At 44.0% G+C, this 26,411-nt stretch overlaps 3 protein-coding genes across 6 annotated transcripts; 2 read left to right on the top strand and 1 right to left on the bottom strand.

Moving 5' to 3' along the window:
- Positions 1–1,582: 1,582 nt before the first annotated feature.
- LOC127767079 (uncharacterized) lies at positions 1,583–8,764 on the top strand. 3 transcript variants are annotated; one of them, XM_052292296.1, is made up of 6 exons: positions 1,583–1,924; positions 1,998–2,141; positions 3,003–3,090; positions 3,208–4,683; positions 5,239–5,428; positions 7,497–8,764. In XM_052292296.1, the coding sequence occupies exons 3-6, from the start codon at positions 3,076–3,078 to the stop codon at positions 8,081–8,083; spliced, it is 2,268 nt and encodes a 755-aa protein (XP_052148256.1). In that variant the 5' UTR covers positions 1,583–1,924; positions 1,998–2,141; positions 3,003–3,075; the 3' UTR covers positions 8,084–8,764. The 3 variants fall into 3 exon arrangements, with proteins under 3 accessions (XP_052148256.1, XP_052148257.1, XP_052148255.1); XM_052292297.1 differs by having other exon boundaries at positions 2,004–2,141; XM_052292295.1 differs by lacking the exon at positions 1,998–2,141.
- Positions 8,765–14,243: 5,479 nt separating this feature from the next.
- Positions 14,244–19,144, top strand: LOC127768633 (probable glucuronosyltransferase Os03g0287800). Its single transcript, XM_052294251.1, has 3 exons — positions 14,244–15,203; positions 17,352–17,625; positions 18,638–19,144. Exons 1-3 carry the CDS (start codon positions 14,551–14,553, stop codon positions 18,782–18,784), a joined length of 1,074 nt encoding a protein of 357 aa, XP_052150211.1. The 5' UTR covers positions 14,244–14,550; the 3' UTR covers positions 18,785–19,144.
- A 1,626-nt stretch (positions 19,145–20,770) lies between these two features.
- LOC127765106 (protein disulfide isomerase-like 5-1) lies at positions 20,771–23,451 on the bottom strand. 2 transcript variants are annotated; one of them, XM_052289936.1, is made up of 5 exons: positions 23,255–23,451; positions 22,630–22,688; positions 22,356–22,531; positions 21,327–21,439; positions 20,771–20,975 (listed from the first exon to the last, which is right to left on the bottom strand). In XM_052289936.1, the coding sequence occupies exons 1-4, from the start codon at positions 23,378–23,380 to the stop codon at positions 21,357–21,359; spliced, it is 444 nt and encodes a 147-aa protein (XP_052145896.1). In that variant the 5' UTR covers positions 23,381–23,451; the 3' UTR covers positions 20,771–20,975; positions 21,327–21,356. The 2 variants fall into 2 exon arrangements, with proteins under 2 accessions (XP_052145896.1, XP_052145895.1); XM_052289935.1 differs by lacking the exon at positions 20,771–20,975 and having other exon boundaries at positions 21,016–21,439; positions 23,255–23,450.
- Positions 23,452–26,411: the final 2,960 nt, after the last annotated feature.

The following is a 26,411-nucleotide window of genomic DNA, read 5'->3' on the forward strand; positions in this document are numbered from 1 at the left end:
TTATTCGCATTTGTAAGGAATATTTGCAATAATCTATTATAATTTCTATTAGGAAATGGGCTTAAAATCATCAGTGTGAACTTGAATGCTTGCATCACTAGCTTCCATCTATTGCTAGATTTTCACTTGGCCTTGCTTGACACCTAGGAGGAGGCTAGGACAAACATAGTAGGGCGGAAGAGCTTAGCCCCTATCGGTTGGGCATATGTAAGTCGTATGACTATTAGCAAATGAATTTGTTTGTAAAACTTTTGATATATGTTCCTAGCCAATGTTGAAAAATAAGCTTTGATTAAAAACCTTCAAAATTAAGTTTTAAAATTCAAATTTTGTCGGAGCTGATTTTATATAAGGTAAAATTAACAAGGAGTTAGTGTTGTTTTTCCCCTGAGAAATTTAGTATTTACTCCTACCAATTACCATGGCAAAAATTTGCACTTAATCTAGGAAATTGTTGCACAATATCTGACTAATACCTGGTTCATTTAAACCCTATACTGATTCATTAGTACTGATCGTGTGAGTTATGTAAGATGTCTTAACGGTAATTGCCAGTAGCCCAGTACTACTCAACAACAAAATTATTGACATTAATTCTACGTCTAACATCTCATAGGCATATGAGCTTGTACCATACAGCATCATAACGACATGTGTTTAATTTGCTCCGAGTACCAAAAAATATTCAGAGATCCAAACAACCATCTGATACCACTATCAGATTAGTGAGCAGAAGCTATTCATCAATCGTCCCTTACCCCTTGCGGCAACAAGACTCCATCCATTCCTCCACTTGCTGAATGGGGACCACCAGCAGGCAGCAGCAGCCAACAGCACTGTACTGCACTTAACTGGTCCACTGGAGACCTGACAAAACACTATAAACATAATTAGACAAATAAAACTGACCTGGAAATCGGCCCCCCAACCTCATCAACCTCACCGCAAATTAAAGCCGTTCTGGAGAATGATTCAGATCGGTATACCGATCCATCTAGCACTCCAATCCTACTTACTTTCCCTGCTCCATCCACCCATACATGTAAATACACCCGGCACGGGGACTGACGGGGTGCACTCTGGTGTGCCCACTGCTCACAGCAAGATTCCCTCTCATGCACAGCAGTACGACACATCGCGTAGCACGCAGGGGAGCACGGGAGTGGGTACGATTAGCACTCCTAGCACGGTATCACCACCTCCACCATTGCGCCTCATGGCCCAAGGCGAGGCCGTACCGCGAAATGGCTCGGATCTCTCGGGCCCGCTTGCCCAGTATCAGTGTTCCACAGATCTGTATACGTTTCCGGGTGGGCATAGGGACGCACGCGGGCGCCACCCCCGGTATTTAATCAGTTTCATCTAAACGCCGCCATTTAATTCCTCATCCGGCGAAGTACTCGCAACCTGCGAGGGCGTGTACCCCGCGTTGCCACTTGTCTCACAGACCGACATGTGGGTCACACCTTTTACGGGACCCACATGTCGGTGACGTGCCGCGTGCGGGTGGGGAGGCGCGAGCGGTGGCCGTGTAGCGGAGTCGCGTGGAGGTCCCAAACCATTGTTGTGCTCTGAGCTCGTCTTCTTCCTCCAAAAAACCGAACAGTGGGCAGTGAGAAGAGAGGAAAGGGCATAGAAAAGTAGGGAGAAAAAGACTGCGATTTCGTGGGAGGAGGAGAGGAGCAACTCCACCGCGCGCGCTTCGCACCGCATTGCATTTTTCCGTTGTACCTGTGCTGCTCCTGGCCTCCACGCGCTGGGCGTTTCTGGCGGCGGCGACGGTTTGGTTTTCTGGGTGGTTTTCCTTTTCAGCTGCGAGCGAATCCCTGATGCTGCAGCTCTCGCTCTCCCTCTCTCTCTGCTGTTGGTTCAAAGGAGTTTCAGAGTTCAGATCAGGAGTTCAGGACGGTGAAGGTGACAGGAGGTTAGTTGGTTTGTTCATGTGTATAGGTTTGCGTAGTTTATTCTTGTTCTACATGGTGATTTTACTTGTTTAGAACTAGATTAGCTAAAGGTACATGCGTATAAAAGAAAAAGAAAATCTCCCGTCCCGTTCCCGTCGTCGTGTCCGCTCCTTGCGCCAAGACGAGAGGCGCCGATCTCCATCCGGGGAGGAGAGCTGGGGAGGGGAGGGGATCTTGGTGAGCATTCACATTCTCTTTCTGATTCATCTCTCTCCCACCGGGAGTAGTTTTGTCTGGGAATTTGCTTGCGTTAACCCTAGCTTCTCTTCTAGATCTGGAAGAAGCTCTTAACCCTTAATACAGATTGTAACAGTTTTGTTTGTTCCCCCAAAAGTTTGGGGGTTCAACTGAACCCCCCATGTCCCAAGTTGGATCCGCCCCTGGCTTACTCTGCGAGTCACCACTTTCATTTTCTTCTGCACCAACCAGGCTTGCGCACTTGCACACAACTGTATTTGTGGACACCAAGATCAAACCTTGGGGTGGAGACATCCTTTCATTTAGCATACTGGAGTACTTGTTAAGGGAGAAAAATGATAGGTTTGTAAACAAGTATAAATTTGAGGAAATGCCACAGGAAGGATCATTTTTTTTTGTTAAATTTATTGGGCTTTTCTTGATGCGCCTCCACTTACTATTGAGATTCTACAGGACAGACTGCTCGGCTCCTCGAGTCTATTAGTAGCGGGAATCGCAAGCTGTCCTCGTTTGAGCCATCACATATAGTTCATAATGGAAAATACACCATATGCAGGCTTGCTGCATTTTTAGTGTTGTGTTAATCAGCCTGCTCTCATGTTCATCACTTCCTCCTGACCAGCAGCTGTTGGGTCTTTTTTTTTTTCTCTCAACTTGTTCCACATAGTTGATAGGCCGAGCACCACCCCTACAATACCAGTGCAGCCTAAGTCAACTAATATATTGGAGAACTGAGTGACATTGTACTAAACCATCTACTTTGAGTGGCGTTGTGCTGATTTTCTATCTGCTCTACATAGAACTAACATAACTTTACAAATGTTCTGTGGATATATGTAGGCATAACGCACTTCACCTGAGATGATGTAGCAACCTTTCATCTCAACTGATTCTCTATACAGTAATCTTCAAGATGGAACAGATTTCAGTGAGTTCATTCCTTCTGTTCATTGTATTGTTCTTCAAATCAGTTACCTTATGACCAAAAGTCAAAAGTTAAGATTGAGAAATATGCTTCCTTTTTTGTTTTGGACAACTTCTATAGCTTGGGCATCGGTACAAGGAGTGCAGGCCACGAAGAAATAACAGCCCAACCAAAATTCTTGTTGGGAAGGATCTATTGAAGGAATTGGAGCACAGGAGATCGTCACCTAGTGTGATTGCAAAACTGATGGGAATTGATGTATTGCCACCTGCTTATGTAACCCACAATCGGCACCAAGATTTCAAGGACGTCTTTGAAGTGTCAGAGGAACCACAGGAGGCTATCGTGAAAGAGAGGTCCCATCATTTCCCTAAAGGATTGCCAAGCTTGAAACGAAGTGCATTAAAGTTAAAGAAGCTTATGCCATCGATGTCTCCCTATGGCGATGGACCATTCGATAACAATGTAGTGTGCCGAGATGGCTTTGATCGCCTAAACTCGCTAGAGATAAACAATCCTTTGTTTGAGAAGCGCCCCCATGACATGAATTATTCCGCAAAGCATCAATATGAGAAAGAGACTTCAAGTACTTTCAGGAAGTACCCTGCTGGCTTAGGTAATACTTCACTTAAAGATATTAGAAATTCATCAAGAGGAAAGCTTGAAGATTTCAATAGCATTGTTGTTTTGGAGCCAGGCTTAGGGAAAGTCCAAGAGTCGGGGAAAGCCTTTTGTACGCCAGACCCCTCTCACATCAATAAGAATTTCAGGAGAGAGATGCAGCAGGCTGATTTTTCTATGCAGAATAGAGGGAGGGTTTCACCAAATCTTTTAGACACTGAAGATGTTGATGTGTCTAGAATAAAACGAGAAAGATACTTGAGTAGGAATGCCGTAGATTCACTGTTAGAAGGAAAGGAGTCATCATTTGATCATCATAACGTACCGGATACGAGTAGTTCTGGATCATCTCAGAACTGTGTTAGTGGTGAAGTTAACTCCAGACAAAGCAACAGGCCATCATCAAATAGCTCACCCAGGAAAAACCGTCAGAAGTATGAGGAAGGCAGTGTTGGTTCTAAAACTCTTGCAGAGATGTTTGCCTTATCTGATTCAGAGAGGCTAAAGAGAGATTCCGACTCACATGCGCAGATTCGACACAATAAACTTAACCGGGGCAACAGCAATGGCAAGGAAGGATGCTTCATAGTTTTGCCAAAGCATGCACCTCGATTGCATCCTCACAGTTCATTGGACAAGAATTCCCCTCACAGTAATTTTATCCCAAATACATCAAATACTTACCACAGTGGTCAGTCTCACTTCAACTCTTTCTGCGATATATCAAGACTGCAGCAAATTGGAAGTCCCAGCCAATATAACTTGAGGAATGCTTGTGCGAAACATCAGACCTTGTGGCAACATAGATCTGCTTCCCCTTCTCATGATAATCGAAACCATTCGCGGTGTTCAACTGACAACTTTTCAACGTTTGACTGCATAAATGAGAAAATATTGTTCACAACAGATGAGGACTTGGTGAAAAAACCTGCTGAAACTGTACATTCTTCATTTGAATCATGTGGGGAAGAAAAGGTCAGTAGGCCCTTATATTAACAACTTCTGTAATTCAAAACAGAAACAGAGTTAATTGAGGAAATTTGCTCAAATGTTGCATACTGTGAACATGAATTTCTAAATGATGCAGTTCTCTACTACAAAGTTAAGAAACTTAAATGTTTCAATTACTGTTCCTGAATCGTATTCTTATTTTATGGTTTTTTGTTTAATGTTTGAGCATTTATTTCTTATATATCTCAAAGTGTTAAGCATTTAAGAAGGTATTCTAATGAGAACCCAGAAATCGAAATTGCTCTTTTCCTTCTTTTTTTGATAATTATATGGAAATAAATCCAGCCTCTAATTGCTCTTTTCCTGATTTTTTTTTCTTTGAAAATAGTAGGTTCTCTTTCTTTAGCCTTTTCTTGAGTCCAGAAGTGTACTGTTCCAGTATGTTAGAGTACCTGGTTTATGTAGTACTAGGATGCTTTACTTTGCCTTCATTTATCAATATAATGACGCACTGGGAGAGAATCAATTTTCATGCATTAGTTTCTGGTGTACCACTCACTCAAGTGTTCCCTTTTTTAGGTTTCAGCATCACCTTTCAATTGCCGTGATTATGAATCAATAACTGTTTCTGATCATAGTTATGTGGCAAAGTCTCATAAAAGCTTGAAAGAGGTTGGGCAACCAAGCCCAGTGTCCATTCTTGAGCCTCCAACTGATGAAGACAGTTGTTGTTCCGGATACTTCAAGTGTAACTTACAAGACATGCCTAGTAAGTGAGACAAACTGGCCCCATTTGGAACACTGGAGTATTCTGTTATTCATAGAGGAATTTACTTGTTTCAAAGAGGTCTGAACTGCATTACCAGCTACCCTAACAATGTAGAAGTTGATACAAATATTTAGGGACAATTGCTTATCTGACCCTATTTCGAAGAATAACTACCAATATGACCCTACTTTTTGTAGTTTGCTTATTTGACCCTGCTTTTCAAAAATGAATCTATTATCTGACCCTATTCCATTAAAGGGAGTTAACGGTGTTAAGTAAGGGGCAAATAGTCCCTTTTGCCCTTGCTTATTTGACCCTTATATCTTGCTTATTTAATTGACACTAAGTCTCCATTTCCACTCTGGCAATCAAAACAAAGAACAAAATCATAATTAAATGTCAATGATATCTTAAAGTAGTGCAATGAGTATTTTTAGTTTATAATAAGCCCTCCTGAGCTATTAAAAATGTGAAGCACCATAACTGTGTGCTGTTTTCAAACAAGTAGAATGGGCGGCCTCAACAGGAATAAGATAACATTTCCAATGACTCACATGACCTTCCGATACTGAACCTGTGACATTTCTTTCAGTTCAGCAACAAATTCACCTATGACAGTAAATTCTGTGTCGCCTGCAACAGAACCCTGCCCTTGATAGGGTCTCACTCTCTGCATCATACTAGTTCAGTGCAGATCCCCTTTGACAATTTTGAGGTCTCACAGCGAAATCTATGAAACTTCTGTTTGGTGGCTGGTGGGGTGCAATCGTCCTTCTCCAAATCTTCGAACAAACTAGATCCAGTAAAAGACCTACAGCCCCTGCTCCTACCAAGTACTTTAGAGCTTGATGTATTACGTGTTGAAGATCCCAGATCTTTTACAATGTTGGCAAAAGGTTTTGACATTTTCCAAATGCTGCTCAAGGGTAACTGGAGATTCATCACGAAGCCTAGAGTTCACTGATGTATTTGAATCATTGTTGATTTGCATACTAGATCCTGCATACCTAGTAATCCCCTATAGAGTTGCTAAAATATTGCCGCCTCCGCCGCCTCGCACACCGCAGCACCCCAGTGGAGCCCACCGCAGCGTCCAGCTCGCGGAGCTCCTGGGCGTGAGCGCCACCCGCGGCGTGCTACTCCGTGGCGAGGACACGCAAGGCCGCCGGGACGGCGACTAGCCGAACCATCTTGAACCGCGTGCGCCGCGTCTCGACGACGATGGTTGCGAGTCAAGAGAGGCCGGCATCCATGGCGCCGCCGCAAATCACTCCGTGCCCCGGCGCTGTTGCCGCGCCCTCCCTCCACGAGCCGGTGCCGGCGCAGATCCCTTCCTCTGGGCCCCACCGTCGCCGCCGCCACTCACCAGAAGAGAGACGGGATATGAGAGGAGACCGGATCTGAATGGATAGGGTTTCTTCGAGGGTATTTTGGTCATTATGAAAAGTAAATATATTTATTTTCTTATTTAAAATGAAACCTTAACGGTGCAGTGGAAACAGGGTCAGACGAGATATTCATTTTTGAAAAGCAAGGTCAAAATAAGCAAACTAGAAAAAGTAGGGTCAAATTGGTAGTTAGACTTTAAAATAGGGTTAAATAAGCAATTGTCCCAAATATGCAAATATTTATGAACTCAAGCTAAACCATCACTATAGCACCTGACTGGAGCATCATGCGTAATTAGCATACGCTAAAAAGGCATTTGCTGTCTAGCAATCATGACTAGTTAACTAACTAATGGCCGGTTTCTTTTGCAAGTCACTAAGCTAAAAGCTACAAATTTGAAAATTCATCCTTTTAGTCTAACTTTTCAATCATCCAGCTGAAGGCTCAACATGCTATGAAATGTTTATTGCCCTCTAATCAATGAACTTTCAGAGCACTAAACTGATAGTAAAGTTTAGTTAAAAGTTTGAATCAAAACTTTTAAAGTTCTTGTTTGTGTTTCAAAATTTTAAGTTGAGAGTTTCACTTGGAATGTTCAATGCTGGATTAACCATTTAATATTTGGAAATATTCAGATTGAGTCTGCTTAAAATAACTGAATCTTCTGTGTTGACCTCAGATGTCGAGAAACTAATAGATGACTGTGAGCTCCGATATGAACAAGTATCCTTGTCAAGTGATGATGACAGTGGTTCTTCTTACCGGTCTCTGGAAGCTTTTCAGGTTGAGGAGGAAAGGGGCTTCTCGTATCTCCTTGACATGCTTATAAACTCTGGTATGATAGTCGCTGACTCACAGCTCTTGTGCAAGTCATGGCACTCGCCTGGTTGCCCTGTTGGACCTCAGGTCTTCGACAGGCTTGAGAGGAAGTACAATAAGATATCTGCATGGCCAAGACCAGAAAGGAGGCTTCTGTTTGATCTTGCAAATACTGTTCTTTCTGAGATCCTTGCACCATGGAAATCCAGTAGACGGTGTTGTCCTGTTTGGGGCCCTGAAGGGCCTGTTGAGGTGGTTTGGCAAACAATGGTCAGGCGGCAGGAAGAGCTTGCAGTAGGACATCCTGATGACAAAGTTCTTGATCCAGAATGGCTGGAAGTTGGTGAGGACATCAATACGGTGGGAAAGCAGATAGCCAAGATGTTACATGGTGATCTCTTGGATGAAATTATATTGGAGTTCCTCTCAGGATGTGTTGCTTCATGAGGAAAATTAGTTTCTACTTCGTGCTACATCAATACTAACAGTACTCGAGTTCAATGGCATTACTGCAAGCCAGAGTTTTGCCTGAAGAAACTTGAACCACATTGTTCGGTGCCAGTAACAGCGTTTCAAAGTGCACATATGTTGCCCTTTTCTGGTCCATATGATAGAGGCTCTGTTTGACATTTCATTACACCTTGGGGCCTTAATATACAGGGTCTGAAGGGACAAAAGATGTATGCACATACCTTGACGTGTGTAGAAATGTGATCTTTTAGGATATCTTTGCTTGTTATCGGGGTTTCAAACTGTTCAAAAATCTTTAGGCAAATGTGTAGCACATTTTAGAGTAAACTAACATCTGAAGTCTTGTAATTTGTTCAGTATGTAATCTGCAATCGCAAAATATTTAAACAGGAGAATAGGTGAAGAACTGACGTGTTTTTTCCCCTCATTTTTACCCAAATGAGTTTTTCAGGGTGCTTGGCTGTCATGTTTGATGTAAGTGGCGAATAGATGTAAAAGCTACGGCACAATGCATAAGTGCACCAAATTGCCAGTAAAAAGCAATTTTTAATCCTGCGTCATTAGCTAGGTTGCATTGATTTGCTACATGATGGGAATTTTTCTTTTACCTTAGGATGTACTACTAACGTATTTTCATGCCTTGTAACTTCACATATATTTGTCCTAGTTTGCGCTGTGTATCTTCTCTAATATTTCGCTCTGGAGTAACCAGAAGTATTTTTTTAGTTGTATTATCGTATTAAGTACTATTTAGTCATTATTTGATTGCTTCATTTTATTTTATCAAATAATTGTCACTGTCAATTTGTTGAGAGTAATATGCCGAATGCCTGCTGGTTTTGATGTGGAATCAATACTGGTTATGATGTTGGCATATGATGCTGAGGACATTTTTGTTTCGATCTACAGATTTAATTTCAGTGATCACTCTTTCACCTGCAGCATCACGACTTTCCTCTGTTTGATCCTAACAATAATATTTTCTCCTAGCCAACTTATAAATAGATAAAACGTTTATATAACAAATAGAGGTGTCAAGTGATTATTGTAGTCCCTTAGTAGAACTCTCTTTGGCAATTGACAAACGGAAATATAACTTTACTAATGGTACAGTATTACATCATTCAGTTGTTACATGAGACAGTGCCGCATCAATTTGTTCAACGACCGATCTTTTTTTTTCTAAAAAAGAAAAGTTCTGCAAAAGTAGTAGCCTTTTCTTTTCCTAAAGACCTCTTCAAGTGTCCCTGTATTCGTTAGAGCATCGTACACACATGAATAAACAAGGCATAAAAACTTTGGACCTAATCTGCAACAAATTTTTATCAATACCATCGCCCACAACACAACAGTTCAGTAATAACCTACGGAGAAACCAGTAGGTAAAACGTAGCGTGCGTGCAGGTGCAGCACCTAACGACGCTTACGCTAATTTACGACCCTTGCCACGGCATAGTGCGGACAAACAAATCACAAAATTGATGGCCCAACGACGGAGAGCTTAGCTTAATTTGCTCCAAACCCCTCGCCGCTGTTCACATCACATCGTCTCGCCAATGCAGAAGTCAAGATGCTTAGAATAGATCGACCGCTTCGTGTGAACGACCACCACTAATATCTCGCTGATCACCAAACAAATATATAATTATGAGCATCCAATTTTCCTTCGCAAAATGCCAATAATCTCGAGAGAGAATTCTCGCAAGGGGGACAAGTTGTCACACGTGACACGTACTCATACGCGTACAGGAAAACGCTGTACCCGCCGTGTGATCTGCGAGAATTATGCAGTAATCCGCTCATGTGTGCGCGTACGGCGTACTGGCATGGCCGGCTCACCGGCTGTCTGGCTGCCTGCAGGAGCAGATTAAGCTTAGACGAAACCGGTAATTTAATCCCAAAAACCGGGCATCATTTGCGTATGCTTAAACCAGCTAATTAACTTGCGGCGGCGTCGGTGCGTCCGCCCGCGAGGCCAAACCAGCACGAAACCTCATAAACAACAGCTAAGCTCTCGGGCACATGTGCGTACATATATATGCATACACACACGCGTTGCGATCCAAGAGAAAAGGTTTTCGAAGTCGTTGAGGTCTTTGAGAAAAAAACAAACCACACAAGTCAAATTATATAACTTGTGTACCAGTATAATACTACTACGATGGCATCGTCTATCGATCTATCTCTCTCTCTCTCTCTCTGCCTGCTGCTGGTGGTCGCGACCGACAGAAACTGAAGAGAGAAGGGGGAAAAATTCTGCAGCGAGAGAAGCTGCGAAAGGAACGTTTCTCTTAACGTATTGCATGGCCAGCCGGACTGTTTCACTTTCTATTTTCTTCTTTAATTTTGGGCAGATGGAAAAAGGACGAACTGGTTGGTGCATCCATGTGCTTTATCGGAATTGACCTCACACAGGTCACTACCCAGTGGGGCCGGCCTACAGTGCCTGAATCCTAAAACACGGCTAAGCGTAGGGCCGTATGGGTGAATGAATTCGATCCGTGGAAATTATATGTTGTTGCGTTTGTTCTTTGGTTATTTGTTTGTTGGCTCGGTTCTTTTCTTGTGGCTCTTTTTGGGTGAAAAGTGGCTGTTTAGGTGATGGGTTCCATCCTAACCAATTACTTGCTTCGTTTCCAAGACACAGCAATGGAGCATCGGGTGTGTGATATGACTATATTGAGTATTGACCTATGGATTGAGTTATTGAGGGAAAGAACCGGTGTTCGTTTGAGCCTGATTAAAATGGCACGCATACCCGCAAAAAATAAATTTGTTGTATTTATGGCATTTTCACTTTGTTGAAACTTTGGTATTGCTAAAATGGGTACATCAAACTAACAAACAAGTGATCGTAGTACTGATAAGGTTTATTGTGGTGGAACATATCTATCCGGATTTAAGTTCTAGACTTATATGGCTGCTCATATTTATAGCTCATTATTCTTTCAATGGACGGCAGACTGACTGACTACATGTGGATGTCCGAACAACACTTTCTGCGCGCTTTGTAGACATACTCGGGAAACGGTGTTCCACCTCCTAGTAAACCTCAGATACTCTAGGAGGATTTGGGAGAATCTGGCATGCTGCACGTCGCAAGAGCACATCAAATCGGGCAATTGGGCTCAGCCTATGTCGCCCCAAGACTGGTGGACTGTAATAGCAACACACCCAGGGACACCGAGAAAAGGAATTTGCACCTTTTGTTGCTAGTGACATGGGAGATTTCAAAAGAGAGAAATCAAAGAATTTCCAACCCAGTGAACTCTCAACACTATCGCTCTGCGCAAAGATAAAGGAGGAGGCCAAGACCTGGACCCTAGCCATCACAAAAAGGCTAGCCGAGATAAACCCTTAATTTTTTTTCTCCTTTTCCTATGTAAATTTCCAAAGTTTTAGCTTTGTACAGTTTTTTCCCACTATATTTAATGAAATGGGCACAGTCTGGTGCCGATTTGTTAAAAAAAAGTATATACTCCATCCGCTATGTCACATTTGTATTAGGGTGTACTCATATTAGGATGGAGAGAATATATAGGAATACATGTAGAGTAGATAAGGATTGAGTCCACACAAATTAATCATATCTCAATATATATCTAACTACCATATAATCTAACGGTGGTGACTCCGTTAATCTTAAAATGTATCATTCTAATCGTTAGAGGTCAAAAATGGGCAAGTTAAAGCAAGTTTAGGTGGTGTTCAATTTCAAACCAAATTTTAGTTGAGTTTTGAGTGGGAACTTATAGAACTCAAGCTATGCAGAAACAGTTTTCAGAGATGCTCATAGTATATCAATCTAGTCTTTGAAGGTTAAAAAAAAGTAAAAGGGAGGTTGGTTGGTGTTTAATTCAAATCAAATGTTAGTTGAGTTTTAGAGTGGGAACTTCTAAATTTACCAAAAATAAAAATTGAAGACGTTTTTTCAGTATTTTTGTACGTCATCCGTATTTGAGTCGGTTTTTAAGCATTCGCTTTTGAAAATACATATATATGTTTGAGTTGGATTTTAAGCTTGTTTCCTTTTGGAAGTATAAAAGAAGTAGTATAAGAAATCTTTTGAAAAAACTCGCATGCTAACTTGAGATAAAATACAGACTTCTTATTGCAGCTCATGGTTTTCTGAAAAAAAATCCAAGCGAATTCCCATAGTGAATTTTACCCTAACTAAACTGTATAACAATAATAAAATTACAATAGCATTTACCCGTTGCAATGCATGTGTATTTTTTTATAGTTTATCCAAAATTGATAGGTTTGAAAATAGCAACAAAGTGAATAAATCCTACAATACCAAAGTCAATCCGGTCCCGATATATGCACAAGTTTCTAAGGGAGAAGATTCACACGGGTGAGTTTTCAATAGTGAGTCCAGAGATTTGATTCGCAGTGGTTTTTATCTCTTTAAACCTGTGTTAGGGACATATGCGTGAATGTGTGAGCGTCCGACATGTAATCACAAAAGATTCTTACAACTCAATAGTGAGGCATACTACGAACAATAAATAAACAAAACAAGCTAGAGACCCATCCTGTCGCGCTAAATTAAGCACGAGATTAATAGCTTTCACCTAAATATAACCGCACGTGCCGCTTAAACCAAGACCGACTGCCAGTCCGGGCCCACTTGCTCAGAAAATCTCCAATTCACCAGCACCCAGGAGGAGTCGGTGGCTGCCAATCACCTTCTTCGAACGAACGCCGCGACAGAACAGATCGAGTTCGAACGCTCTGACTTTCTGACGCCGTGGCAGGCATGCAGGTGCAGCTTCGGGGCTTCGGCGGCGGCTGTTTTGTGAGGTCAGATGAGCGAGAACAGCTGCCCACCGCGATCTCTGCCCGGTGTCGTGTTGCTCTCACCGGAATTGAATAGGAGTAGCTCGGTGACGCGCGCGTACGTACGCGCGCCAGCCACCACCAACTGGAACCCATCACCCCGGCCCGCGCCGGAAAAAGACCGAGCGCCGCATGCAACTCAACGCGCAACCACCGAGCGCCAGAGAGAGAGAGAGGCTTCTCGATTCCACTACCCGCGATGGCCCAAGCGAACCGCCCGGCACCCGTCAGCGCGGCAGCTCAGGGAGTGTTTGGTTAACGGTCATGCGTGAACGGAATATGGCCATCTATATTTTATATTTTGTTAGATATGACGATCCAGTTTTTTATTTCCTTTGTATGGATATGGTAATCCAATTTTTTATTTGGTTAGAAGGATATAGCATGGATGGAAAAAGCCAAAAGTTAGTGGGACCCATTTGTCATATATATTTTTTATCAAAATATAATCATCCGAGATCTTGTTTTAAAGATTTAATTGTAACAAATATAATGGTGTAATCAAATCATAAATTAGATAAACGGTTTAGGAGAAAAGTCATTTGGAGCTTACTTAACAGAAAATCAAACCAACCACAGCCAATCAGAACAGGACACATCACCCAGACTAAAACTAGATGGCTTCATCCAGCCAAATCGACCGGATACACTCATCCAGTATATAGAGAGAATATTCCCTATCCTGGGCCGCCCCATTCACCCTGCCCTCCAACCAAACAACACAAAAAATCAAGCGGCTATCTCCTATCCAGCTTCATCCACCCAACCAAAAACATCCTAAGCTGGTGTGGCCGCCACTGCAGTCTGTAGTAATAAACGCACCAAAGTACCAAACGCTGGACCCACGCAACGCTAGTGTGCAGAGTAAACACACACAGGTCGAGAAAACGGACTACTCCTAAATCTGTGCACCGCACAGTGGTCGACCGATCGATCGATCCCGAGTCCCGACGTTTTTTTTGTGCTCGGTGGAGCACTCCGGGGAGCGAGGGGACATGAATGGCACCCCACTAGCCATTCATTCAACCCGAGCCAACTGGGAACACCACGCGGCGAGTCCACCGCGACGACACACACGTCCTGATACCAATATAGTAGATACGATATTCTACTCCTCCTACCACCACTATTGCTGTTTACCATACGGGTTACGGGTACAAAGTACAAGCACGCAGCCGATCGTGTGTGCGTGCGCGAGTCATTAGTGCGTCACTAGCTCGAGCGCCACCTAATGATTGCTGCGTCCCGGGAAAAGAGGGGCAAAAGCGTACGTGACAACCAACGAGCCAGATCGCCTTCCGCTCTCTCGCGCGCGGTCGCGCCGCGCGCCGCTCGCTCGCTCGCCACCTCCCGCCCTTTTTAAACCCACCACCACTCGCAATTTCGCCTCCCCACCACCACCAACGCCAACACCACCGCCGCCGCTCCCCCGCCTAACACGGCCACGCGCGCTCAGGTGAGCAGCGGAGCTAGCTTACCTCGCTACGGCACGGTGCGACGCGAGACGCCGCGCCACGCGTTGTTTCAGGGAGGAGTACTACTGCAAGCAGGGCGGCGGCGCCGGAGGAAGGGAGGCGGTGGTGGGGGTCGTCTCTTGGGCGATGGGTTCGTCCACGGACCACGGCGGCGCCGGCGGGAGGGGCAAGAAGGGGTCGGGGTCGCAGCTGTGGAAGAAGGCGCTGCTGCATTCTAGCCTGTGCTTCGTCATGGGCTTCTTCACGGGGTTCGCGCCGTCGTCCGTGTCGGACTGGACGTCCGCGGCCGTGTCGGCGGGCGGGGTGGGGAGCAGCCACGTGGTGAGGTCGCTGCACGCCACGGGCGGGGTGGCCGTCAACCGGAGCCTTCTGGCGCAGGCCGCCGCCGGCGCGGTGGACGCCGGGCCGCAGCCGCTGCTGGTGGTGGTCACGACGACGGAGTCGACGCCCTCGGCGGCCGGGCAGCGCGCGGCGGCGCTGACGAGGATGGCGCACACGCTGCGGCTGGTGCCGCCGCCGGTGCTGTGGGTGGTGGTGGAGGCCAACCCGGACGTGGCGGCCACCGCGCGGCTGCTCCGCACCACGGGGCTCATGTACCGCCACCTGACGTACAAGGACAACTTCACCGCCGCCGACGCCGCCGCGGGCAAGGAGCGCCACCACCAGCGCAACGTCGCGCTCGGACACATCGAGCACCACCGCCTCGCCGGCGTCGTCCTCTTCGCCGGCCTCGGTGACACGTTCGACCTCCGCTTCTTCGACCAGCTCCGGCAGATCAGGTAACCATCCAAACCACCCCCAAAGTAAAAAAACAATTCTCTCACTCGCAATCTTTCGCCGAGTTAAACAATGCAAAGTTCTCTTCTTTAACCATCTCTCCTGATGCAAGCAAGTAGCGCGCACACACTAAACGCTAGCCAGTAAACAACGTTAGCGCCCAAAGCACACAAGCGAGGCTACTTGCAAGCAACTTTGTCAGGTTGCCTCGGCAGCTACAGCTCATGCACCACCTGGTGGTCGCTGCGCCGCGCTAGTTTAACCGGCGAGGAGAATCCAAGCCATGTGACGCGAGGAGGTCGCGCTCCCCCCGCATCCGCCATTCCATGGTCCTTTTTTTTTTCCATTTCCATTCTTTTATCCTCCCTGCCGCGCCTGCCAGATCTTAGGGACGAAAGGCAAAGCAGGCAGCCTGGACCGCTGAAGTAGCAGCAGTTCTCTGCTTTGGTTTCTTGCAGCCGCTCATTTTTTCCTTTTGGGGCCATGTTTTTACTGATACTAGTACTACTCCCTCCCTCCGTCCCCCCCCCCCCCCCCACCCCCCCAAAAAAAAAAAGATAAACTTTAGTTTTTTTTGTCTAATTTTAACTGTCCGTCTTATATAAATTTTTTTTTATAATTCGTATTTTCATTGTTGTTAGATGATAAAACATGATTAATAATTTATGTGTTACTTGTCTTTTAATTTTTTTTATAATTTTTTTAAATAAGATGGACGGTCAAACGTTGGGCACAGAAACTAGGGTTTGTCTTTTTTTAGAGCGTAGGGAGTACAAGTTTAGAACTGACTGCTGCTGCTGCTACTATCATGTGTACTCAGCCAATAGCATTAAGTTGGTGTGGCGCCGCCGTGGCGGTGTTTAGCGTAGCAGATGTCCAAATGTGTCGGCAGAAATGATTGGCACCCCTCAACTAACGGAAGAGGGGAGGCCGTCGCGGCTGTCCTTTCTCCAGGACCCCGAGGCGATAGCACAATGCGTGGTCGGTCGCTGGCTGATGCTGCATAAGCCGTCCCTGCAGATTGGGCTCGTGTGTTCGTACTACTGTCAACTTGAATCACGAGTTCAGCAGCAGCAGCAGCGAGCGTGCGTGCGTCGATCTCTGCAAGTTGCGGGCCGTTGCATGAGCCGCAGGGCGAATCTGCGTATGGTTTTCTTTGTTCGGTTTGCTGGGAGGGAAAAGGGAAGGCGGTCTCAGTACGTGCACGGGGCTCTTGCTGCTGCATCCTGCAGGGATGTGTGGCTGGCGCATAATACATCGCCAGTGATTTTCAGCGGATCGTGTTAGGTTCGTTTTGGTACGTGATAGGGCAGTTTCATCAACCAATGCGGCGCTCTGGATTGTGTTAGGTTCATTTGGCTCGTGACAGGGTAGTCTCATCAACCACTTCGGTGTTCTTGAAGATTGTTCAGTTAGTGGTACCCTTTTCAAGATGAGGTTTAGGTAATTAGGTAAAAAAAATCTGAATCTTAATCAGAAAAGAACAAACCCTTAAATTTCAGCATTCCTAACGCTGCAGAAATTCTGAATTGAGCGTGTTTAACTTAGCTTTGGCCCCTCCGTTTATGTTTTTTCCTTTTCCTATCCGTGCCACATAGTACTACTTAATTAGGTGCTATCATGCTAACCAGTTAGTGCCCTTCGCCGTTTCTTTAAAATGCAGCTCGATCGAAAACTAACTCATGACAGTTGAACAATCGAGTAATCGATTTCGCGACATTCTAGTCCGCAGGGGCCTGCGTTATCGTAACGGCAACGTGACATCGACAGTTGAGGACGCTCGAGTTTACGACATTTTAGCTGCATGCTGCATGGCCCGCACCCATAAGAGCAAGGATAATAATAGAGCCGACTTCATGCTATTAGCTAATCTTAAAGTCAACACATATAATAGATTAGTTATAAGGTTGGCTACAATTTTCTTCTCCTCTCTCTATCTCTCACTTATACATTAATTGTATTTGTCTAGGAGCTTGTGTTAAGCTAGCTCTTGCATGAGAGGCAACACCCTTAATTTTTTGTCACATATCTCTTCCACATAAGTTTACAGTAGACTTATAGCTCACTATTATACTTGCTCTAATATTATTCTACTGTAGTACTAGGAGTACTACCGTTTCCTAACCCCGAGAATTATGTTTTTTCCACAGGACATTCGGCGCGTGGCCGGTGGCAACGATGTCGCAGAACGAGAGGAAGGTGGTCGTCCAGGGCCCAGCGTGCAGCTCCTCCAGCGTCGCTGGCTGGTTCTCCATGGACCTCAGCAACGCCACCTCCCCCGTCGCCGTCGGCGGCGCCGGCTACGGCGCCGCCGCGGCGAGGCCACGCGAGCTGGACGTCCACGGCTTCGCGTTCAACAGCTCGGTGCTCTGGGACCCCGAGCGGTGGGGCCGGTACCCGACCTCCGAGCCCGACAAGTCCCAGGTCAGTTCCACCCCGTCACCTTTCACGCGTACCAAACTTATTAGAGAGCCCCAAATCACGCAAGTTTTACGTGTTACTACCGCTCGGGTGATCGATCGATCGGTCGGCGTCGCCCACGACCAGAAGCGGCAAGAATTCACCTCGCCTTTCGCGCGGCCAGAGGCAGGAAAGAAATGCTGTTCGCTAGCGATGTCGCGGTGTTTTTTTTTTTTTTTTTTTTGGGGGGGGGGGGGGGGGGGGGGTTCAGATTGAATGAGGCATTTCCGGCACGAAAGTGGCGTTTCGCCGTGTCGGTTTGCGCGTTCGGCGTCGCGCGTCTCTGCTCGGGCATGTGGTACAGGTAGGGGACGGGAAATTGGCCGTGTCTTTTGGCCCATCTGTCCCTAACTAACTTTTTTTTCTCCCCGGTCAAATCCTTGTCACCTGTCAAGTCTCACCTGATTTTTCTGCATTAAAAAGATCACACTCTAGCTAAATGGCTGAATGGCAATGGCGCTAGGTGATCATTTCTCCAACAGAGAGAGAGAGAGAGATTGTTTATTCTGCAGCAATCGACAAAAAAACGGATCGAATCTTGAGCGGCATTTTTGCAAATGCGTAATCGTGGGTTTAGTCTGATCTGGTGCTAATTTGGTGGGAGAGGGTAAGGAAGAGGAGGGGGGAGGGGGGGTCCCGTGGCTGAGTAGGATAGTGTACGGCTTTGATGAAGTCCAGTGCAAGGCAAGCCCCAGCGGGTGGTTAGCAGTAGTAGAGCAGTACAGTGGCCCTTGTTTTTAATGAGAAAACACACCTTCTTTTAGGTGTACAATCGATTGTTCATCTTATTACTTGAACCTAACCACTAAAGCAAGCACCTCTTTCGTTATGAGATCAATCATGCAAGGTTGTTAGAGCTTCTTTCTCTGCATTGCTCATTGTTTCCTCTGATGCCAAAATGTCTACCCATTTTTCTTGATTGTGCTGCATGATGAACCGTTGCCCTAACATGTTTTTGGTGCCATTGTTTTATCAGGACTCGGTGAAGTTCGTACAGCAAGTGGTCCTTGAAGATTATAGCAAAGTGAGAGGAATTCCTTCAGACTGTTCAGAGGTTATGGTATGGCATGTCAACACGACGCCGCTACCTTCTTCGCAACCGTCTCCTCAGAACAAGAGGTGATAGAACGATGAGCTGTAGAAGAGACTGGACGAGCCGGAGGAGAGGAGGGTGTACATTGTACATGCATGGTTACAACTTGAAGCTGCTGATTTCCTACTAGCTGCAAAGAAGAAAAAAATTTTGGTTTTCTTTCCAAGGGATTGATTAATCTCCCATGGGCGATATCATCATAATGTACATTTTTTTTTACTATTCTTTGAAAATTGTGATATATGTATAATCTCTTCTCTGTTTTTTTTTTTTTGCTTCAAGAGGGTTTAGGTGATTACACACAACAACCCCTCGGAGTGTCTCTCTTGAGACTAAAATGAATAGTTCAAAAATCCACTTACAATGAAAAAGGACCGTGCTTTCTTCTTATTACTGTTCTTTCCTCTTCAGAAGTTACCACAGGTCCACAGCTATCCAGTTTGCCAAGGGAAAAAAAACCTTCATGCTTGGGACAATTGTACAGACATGCTTCAGAAACACACAAACACATGAGGCCGTGTTCTTGGTGGTCCCTGAACATATTCATTAAGAGCAAGGGTCTTGAGTACGTTCATCGTAGTTGGCATGTCGCAATCGTGCGCGGAATTAAATTAGGCCTGATTTTTTTTCTTCAGGCAATGAAAATGCAGTGGAGTAGACAACTGCCTTTTGGAAAAGGCAAAGCTTCGAACAGTCTCTCAGCAATTAGAAGCGACCTGGCGATCAGCGTCAGCCATTATGTAAGTACGTGGTCGTGTAGGGTTTTCTCGCGATAATCTGCAGGTGTTTTGAGGCACGACTTTCTAGCTACTAGTACTCCTTTTTGCCGGCACTGTTTGTCATTTGTACTCCCTCCGTCCTAAAAAAGACAAACCGTAGATTCCCATGCCAATCCGTCCCAAAAAAGACAAACCGTAGATTCCCGTGCCAACGTTTGACTGTTCGTCTTATATGAAATTTTTTTATAATTAGTATTTTCATTGTTGTTAGACGATAAAACATGATTAATACTTTATGCGTGACTTATCTTTTTAATTTTTTTCAAATAAGACGAACGGTCAAACGTTGAACACGAAAATATGGTTTGTCTTTTTTAGGATGGAGGGAGTACGAGCTTTGCTGCTGCTATGCTTTCGATCTGCAGTAACGAGCTGCTACGGGCATGTGCATCGGTGCATGGTCATGTCAGGAGCAAGCTCGACAGGTAACTGAACGACGATAGATACGTAGGAGTATTTATCAGCAAATATTCAGAGAAAACAAAAAACTGCTTGCTTCCCGAGAATATGCATCACCTGGCAAGATTTACTTCTCATCTCGTTCCCCGGGGAATTTGTTTCCTGAACATGATCGATTCTGTTCTGAAGTCTGAATCTAAGTTTCAGAAATAAAATTCTGAATCTCTACACCTGTCCACTAATCTACACCGGACTTCTGCCTGTATATTACAGTTACAGCATAGTCTATCGCAGCGGTTGCTGCCTACTACTCCCTCCGTTTCGCAATGCTGTTTAGATTCATTAACATCAATATGAATGTGGAAAATACTAGAATGACTTACATTGTAAAACGTAGGAAGTACATCTTTAAATACTGTCTTCACTTTTGAGCTCCGGCAAAATTTCGATGCTTTAGAGTTCAGACTGGGTTGTGTTTTATCGGCAATGGAATGTGATTCCGAAGCACTGTAGCAGTTTTACTCTTGTTTGCTATTGATTCTATTCTTAGTACTTAATGCTAGTGATTTACTAAACGGCTCACATTGTCGGCGCTACAATGTCATGCTATTGTTAGAACACAGCATCCTTTTTTCTGCTTTCACTTGTTATTTTTGCTGAACAAAAAAGGAAATCAAATCTCAGCTTATATCGAAGTGATTTTCCCCAGACTGAACCTGAAACTTTGATCTGCCTCATCCATGACCACGCATCTCACTACATTTATGGTGGACGATTTCTCTCTGGTGATTTTTGTTAAACAAGAACATGGGATTATGGTGCAGAACGGAGGACAGGGGAAACAAAGAAAGCATGCCAACGAAGTAGCGATAGCAACATATCATTACACAGTACTCGTGCAAACTTAGACATTGAAAAAATCACAAACTCACTACAGTCCGTCCATAAACGATGGCCGACGTCGACGGATCGAGAATGGTCGTGCCTAAGCTTGTGTTATGTGTTGCAATGGTTCGTCGTGGGGTTAAAGGTTTACGCGTTTACTGCCAAGTAGAGAGAAACAATTTAGCGTTAAGATGAATGTATAAGCAATATACGCAGCACGTATTTCTTTCTGGACTCCCAAGTCCCAACCAATTGTGAGGCAATCAGGAATGGCATGGAATGCAACTTATATGATGCCTTCTTCATTTTTTTTTTAAAAAAGGCGCTTTTTCCATGAACTCTTCTTTATAGTATAGCATGCTGTAATTGAATGCAGTATGAAGCAGAAAATTACATAGTTTCATGCGACTCATGCAGTGGTTAACATTCTACTAAACGCCAGGAGGAAGTACAAGCTCACTATATCAAAAAGTTTAAGCATGTCAAACAGTACTACATTGTTGCTTAACTGTGGTAGGATGGAACACTTGAGCTCCAGTTCAACTGTCCTGAAGCTTGGCTTCCCCAGCTTTCTCGGCTTCATCCGAAACAAAATTCTTCAGTGACTCCACATTTCTTGGGCCTGCAGTAGCACAAAAGATCACAAGGATTTCCTTTAGGAGGCATCTAACGTTAACAACAGAAATCAGCGAGCAGGTGGGTGGTCAGATGAAGGACAGACAGAAGTTGCCCCTCAAAGCTGCAGTAACAAAGCATAAAGCTACAAAAGATAGGGTGAAACAGCGATGAAAAAGATGACAATATATTCAATCTGCATTTTAGTACGCACATAACTGTCAGAAAAAAACTTGCATATTTTCTGAAGTACAAACAGTTAGCAGAAGATCAAGCTCTAAGTTGTGAATTGCAGTGATAGGTATCAGAATGAGTAACATTCCAATGTTCACAAGATAGGGAATGGCAGGAAAAGACAGAGATACTAGAGCACATGCATAGTTTCCTAGAGCTAGAGGTAATGTATGCTCTTCATGCCGTACAATTGTAGGATACAATCAGTATCCTGGCATGCTTCAACTATAACAAGTCATGTCATGAGCAGAAAATCATAAACAAAACAATATAACGAGTTCAAGCAACGGAAAAATATAAAGAGGAGAATCAAGTGCTGGCAGATACTAGAAATAATCAAATGTTTTCATCAGCAGATTTGGCAGAATCTTCACAGAAGATGCTACTTGCTACTCCAAAAATGGCACTTGAGAAACAAACACTAGGGTCTTCGATTTTTTTTTTGTGGGGCTTGGCATTATCACAATTCTATTAGTTGAAATGGTTTGTAGTCTTTAATTCAGACTGCAGGGGGATATGGCTTCCAACACATGGCCTAAACCTCAAGAGAATTGGAGAAAATCTAACAGATCCAAACATACCTTTCTCTTTTTCAATTTTCATTGTAGACTAGAAAGTTGAAACTAGATTAAGCTGACCTTTCCACACAATAGCAAGATAGAATAATTTGCATCATAAACGAAGATTACCTTTATATTTTGCAACCTCTTCACCTTCATAAAACACCTTGAATGTGGGGTACGAATGGATATCCACCTTTGAGCATACTGGTTTGCTAACACCACAGTCCACTTGCCCTATCTCTATTTCATCTGCACCTTCCATAACCTTTCCCAAGTCCTCCCAAAGTGTTCCAAGGTTCTTACTGCAAATGACAAGCATCTAACAAATTAGCTTAAGCCATTAATGACAAGATTTATACGGTAATTCAATATTCATCATGGAGCTAAGAGTGAGATTTACCAGTGTTTGCACCATGGAACGCAGAACTTCACAAACCATACCGTGTCTTTCTCCTTTATCTAAAAATGAGAGGATTGCTCATGATCAAACTGGCTTAGTTGGAACAAATACAAGCATCACGCCACAACGGTGAACGACTTGCAAAAACATAGGAACACGAGCAGTGGCTCTCTATGACCCTTTTTTTTTTTACTAGTATCAAACATGCAGCCTGGAAAGCAATGGTATCTATTCTCCACAAACTAACAAGACAAAAAAGTTTACACTGTGACCCGATTCTAAATTCCCAATCCGTGATTGAAACCGGATAATTAAAACCCCGACGCTCATATAATCCATCATTCCAATGATTCCATCCCAGAGGCGAAGTAACACTGACGCGCAGGCGCCCATCAAACTTGAATTGTCAATAGATCTGCAATACAACAGCTACAGGTCTGAAACCAAGCATCGCCGCTATAGTACGAAGTGCTCCGGAATCTATTACATAATTCTACAACAAAGCAAGCCCGTACTGACCTGGACTCTCCTAGCTCGACCAACCTCAGTGATCTACAGAACAAAACAGCATCGTCGCCGGTGGGGAAGGCGGGAGACGAGAGAGAGAGAGGAGAGAGGAGCACACCTTGTCGGAGAAGGTCTCCTCGGTGAGGGTGATGACCTCGGCGCCGGATCGCGCGGCTAGGGCCACGAGGACGACGAGGGCCAGCGCCACCAGCAGTCGCGCGCGGCGGCCGGGAGCCAGATCCATGGCTCCAATGGCGGGGGACGGCGAGGCGGCGGCGACGACGACGACGAGAGAGGGGGGATGCGTGGGGGTGTGGGTCCCGTCTGTCGATGTAGTCTTCTACTTGGGCCGGGCCATTCGGAATGACGTGGGGCCCACGTTGGTTGGGCTGGCCCGGAACGGGATTACGGGGTGCGTGCGGCCCGTACTATTGGGCCCATAAAGCGATTGCAGGCTGACGTGAGGCCCATATAGGTAAAATTCACCCTTGAACTTTCGCAACAATTAGAAAGTTTTTGAAGGACTAGCAAAATACCTTCCTTTGCTATGAATAAAATAAAATATATTATAATATGTAATGGATATTAAAATATTATTGAATATATTAGTATCACTTGTTTAGTTGTTTGAACCGAATATTTGAACTATTTCATAATATCAGAAGATATCAGGAGCTAATTTCTAAAAAAGTAAAAAACAATAGTGGATGCCAGATTCAGTGCCATCACCATTGGGGACTTTTAAAGAGTATAGAGTACTCCCTTCGTCCCAAAATAAGTGCAGTTTTAGCACTATTTATGTTCAACGTTTAACTGTTCGTCTTATTTAAAAAAAATTATGATTAATATTTTTATTATTATTAGATGATAAAACATGAATAGTACTTTATGTGTGACTAACTTTTTTTAATATTTTTCATAAATTTTTCAAATAAGACGGATGGTCAAAGCGCTAAACACGGATATCTATGGCTGCACTTATTTTGGGACGGAGGTAGTAGTACATTTGGAGACGTGTCACAAATTTCCATACCTCCATTAACTGTTTAAAAAGTTTGTTGGGATTGTAGATTCAGTTTAATCTTTGTTAACGTACTGTGATAACATTCTCTATGATCACTATGTATATAAAAAGGATATCTCTTTCGACATTGTTGTTGTACACTTGTACTGGCTGCGAAGTTCTATTGTTGCCACAGCAAGGTCAACTAAAACTGACAAATCAGCATTGTTGCATCAGGCCTGTTGAATGTTACAAGAAATGTTTCTTGTAAGCAGTCTCTGTAATTATTATTTGTTGGGAGTTCTTAACTGTGATCTATGCGCCCTGCTTGAGACAGGCATATGCCTCCAAACTGAAATAATATATACTTGATAGAAACGATTGTTCAGAAATGACATGAACAATGAGCATTTCTGTATATTTATGAGTAATCAAGAGTTCAAGGCTGCATCTACAAACATCATTCATGCAAATTGTCAACTTCCCATACCTTTCCAAACTACACCTCGCACATACTCGGTTTCAAAAAAGACACCTCACACATACAAAACATTTTATACAGCCTGCACGTTGGAGGGGAAACTAAGATGACACAATGGAAGTACTTCTATTCATTTTCTTATAAGTAGTACTTCCATTCATAAATACTCTCTTTCAGAAATAAAATAGTAACAACTAGATGTCATTGAATTATTCCATATGTACAGATTGCACGTTGTCTAAAGTATGACAAAAGAAAAAAAAAAGTATGCCAAAAGATATTGATAAAGTGATTATTTATCTACTATACAAGAGTATTTTAGATATTATCTGAAAGCTATTTTCTTTGCCGGCCATGTTATCTGAAAGCTTGTTGCTTTAAGGCAAGAAGAAGGCCTATTTCTTTGCAGGTAGGCAGTTGCAGAAGTCATAGATATAAAATGACGTCAAATATATTCCCTTACTAGATCTTCTATATATCTTAATTAACGTGCTGGTGTACTGAGAACAAGGGAAGAGAAGTCAATTACGCATTGGTACATTAGCATAAAGCAACCGCATTTTTATACACAGACGTGCAGAACTCTCTTCAGAATAAGTTCGCCAGAAAAGGAGTTTTAGGAGTGTAATCTATTACTCTTAGGCCTCAAATTCACAATAGATAATTTATTCACTGAAAATTTTAGTTTTGGCCATTGTGTCATTCAGTTATTGTTACTTTCAGTTGTTCTAACCTTTGAGCTAAACTAAGAAAAATCTTGTGCCATTTTAACCCCAACTCTCACGATCGGTTGGGATTAAGTATAATCATTTATGTGGCCAATGATAAATAACATTATCAGAACCAAAAGCTCTAAAGAAATTTTCTCTGTCAATAGATGATTCCATCACCAGAAATGGCCATAGGAGGAGCAATAATCTGCAGCGACTAATTCGAGGCAGCGTATAGCATCGTGGCACGCAGAAGCTTGGGGATACACTCTTCTTTGCCTCCGTCCAGTCCTATAAATGGTGGAGGCAGGGTGGAAGGCTATGCATTGTGCTCATCATCTCAAAGCCCTTCATCTCCTTGTCATCTTGAGTTGCTTGAGCTTATAGATTTCGACAAGATGTCTTGCAGCTGTGGATCAAGCTGTGGCTGCGGCTCGAACTGCACGTGCGGGTATGCTTAGCTTTAATGGTTTCTTGCAAATAGCATGCGCATGATCGGCAACTATCTTCTCCTTTCTTTTCACTTCTCTGTCTTCTTTTTCCACATGAAACCTGTTTATTTATGTAATTGTATGAGTCAGTTTACACGCATGGTTTCTTGCGTTAACTTTTGTTATAAGATAAAGAAAATGAATAGAAATCCGGCTTCTATATCCAAGTGGATATACACAGCTAACAATTACAAAAAAATTTAAATCTTTTTCGATGACCTTATGCAACAATAACCCGGTAATCGCCCGTCTACTTACAACCTTTTGATGTCGGGATCATCCCACTAGATGCTAATTAATTGATTTGATTTTGTGGCCGGTTGCAGAAAGATGTACCCTGACCTGGAAGAGAAGAGCAGCAGCGCCCAGGCCACCGTCGTGCTCGGCGTCGCGCCGGAGAAGGCGCACTTCGAGGCGGCCGCCGAGTCCGGCGAGACCGCCCACGGCTGCGGCTGCGGCTCCAGCTGCAAGTGCAACCCTTGCAACTGCTAAGAAGCCATTTATTTGGCTATTATCATCTGTGTGATCGTGTGTCCGTGCGTGTGATGAATGAATAATAAAGGAGCCATATCTGCTCTGGCATATGCATA

Source organism: Oryza glaberrima, chromosome 3 (assembly GCF_000147395.1).
Source record: "Oryza glaberrima chromosome 3, OglaRS2, whole genome shotgun sequence".
NCBI classification, from domain to species: Eukaryota; Viridiplantae; Streptophyta; class Magnoliopsida; order Poales; family Poaceae; genus Oryza; species Oryza glaberrima.

Excerpts from the sequence above, each read along its gene's own strand:
- LOC127765106 (XM_052289936.1), bottom strand. The coding sequence starts at position 23,380 with ATGGATCTGGCTCCCGGCCGCCGCGCGCGACTGCTGGTGGCGCTGGCC. Across the intron at positions 22,689-23,254 it reads AGGAGACCTTCTCCGACAAG|ATAAAGGAGAAAGACACGGT; the intron begins GTGTGCTCCTCT and ends TCTCATTTTTAG. Across the intron at positions 21,440-22,355 it reads AGAGGTTGCAAAATATAAAG|GCCCAAGAAATGTGGAGTCA; the intron begins GTAATCTTCGTT and ends GTGCTACTGCAG.
- LOC127768633 (XM_052294251.1), top strand. The coding sequence starts at position 14,551 with ATGGGTTCGTCCACGGACCACGGCGGCGCCGGCGGGAGGGGCAAGAAG. Across the intron at positions 15,204-17,351 it reads GACCAGCTCCGGCAGATCAG|GACATTCGGCGCGTGGCCGG; the intron begins GTAACCATCCAA and ends TTTTTTCCACAG. Across the intron at positions 17,626-18,637 it reads CCGAGCCCGACAAGTCCCAG|GACTCGGTGAAGTTCGTACA; the intron begins GTCAGTTCCACC and ends TTGTTTTATCAG.
- LOC127767079 (XM_052292296.1), top strand. Across the intron at positions 4,684-5,238 it reads AATCATGTGGGGAAGAAAAG|GTTTCAGCATCACCTTTCAA; the intron begins GTCAGTAGGCCC and ends TCCCTTTTTTAG. Across the intron at positions 5,429-7,496 it reads TAACTTACAAGACATGCCTA|ATGTCGAGAAACTAATAGAT; the intron begins GTAAGTGAGACA and ends TGTTGACCTCAG.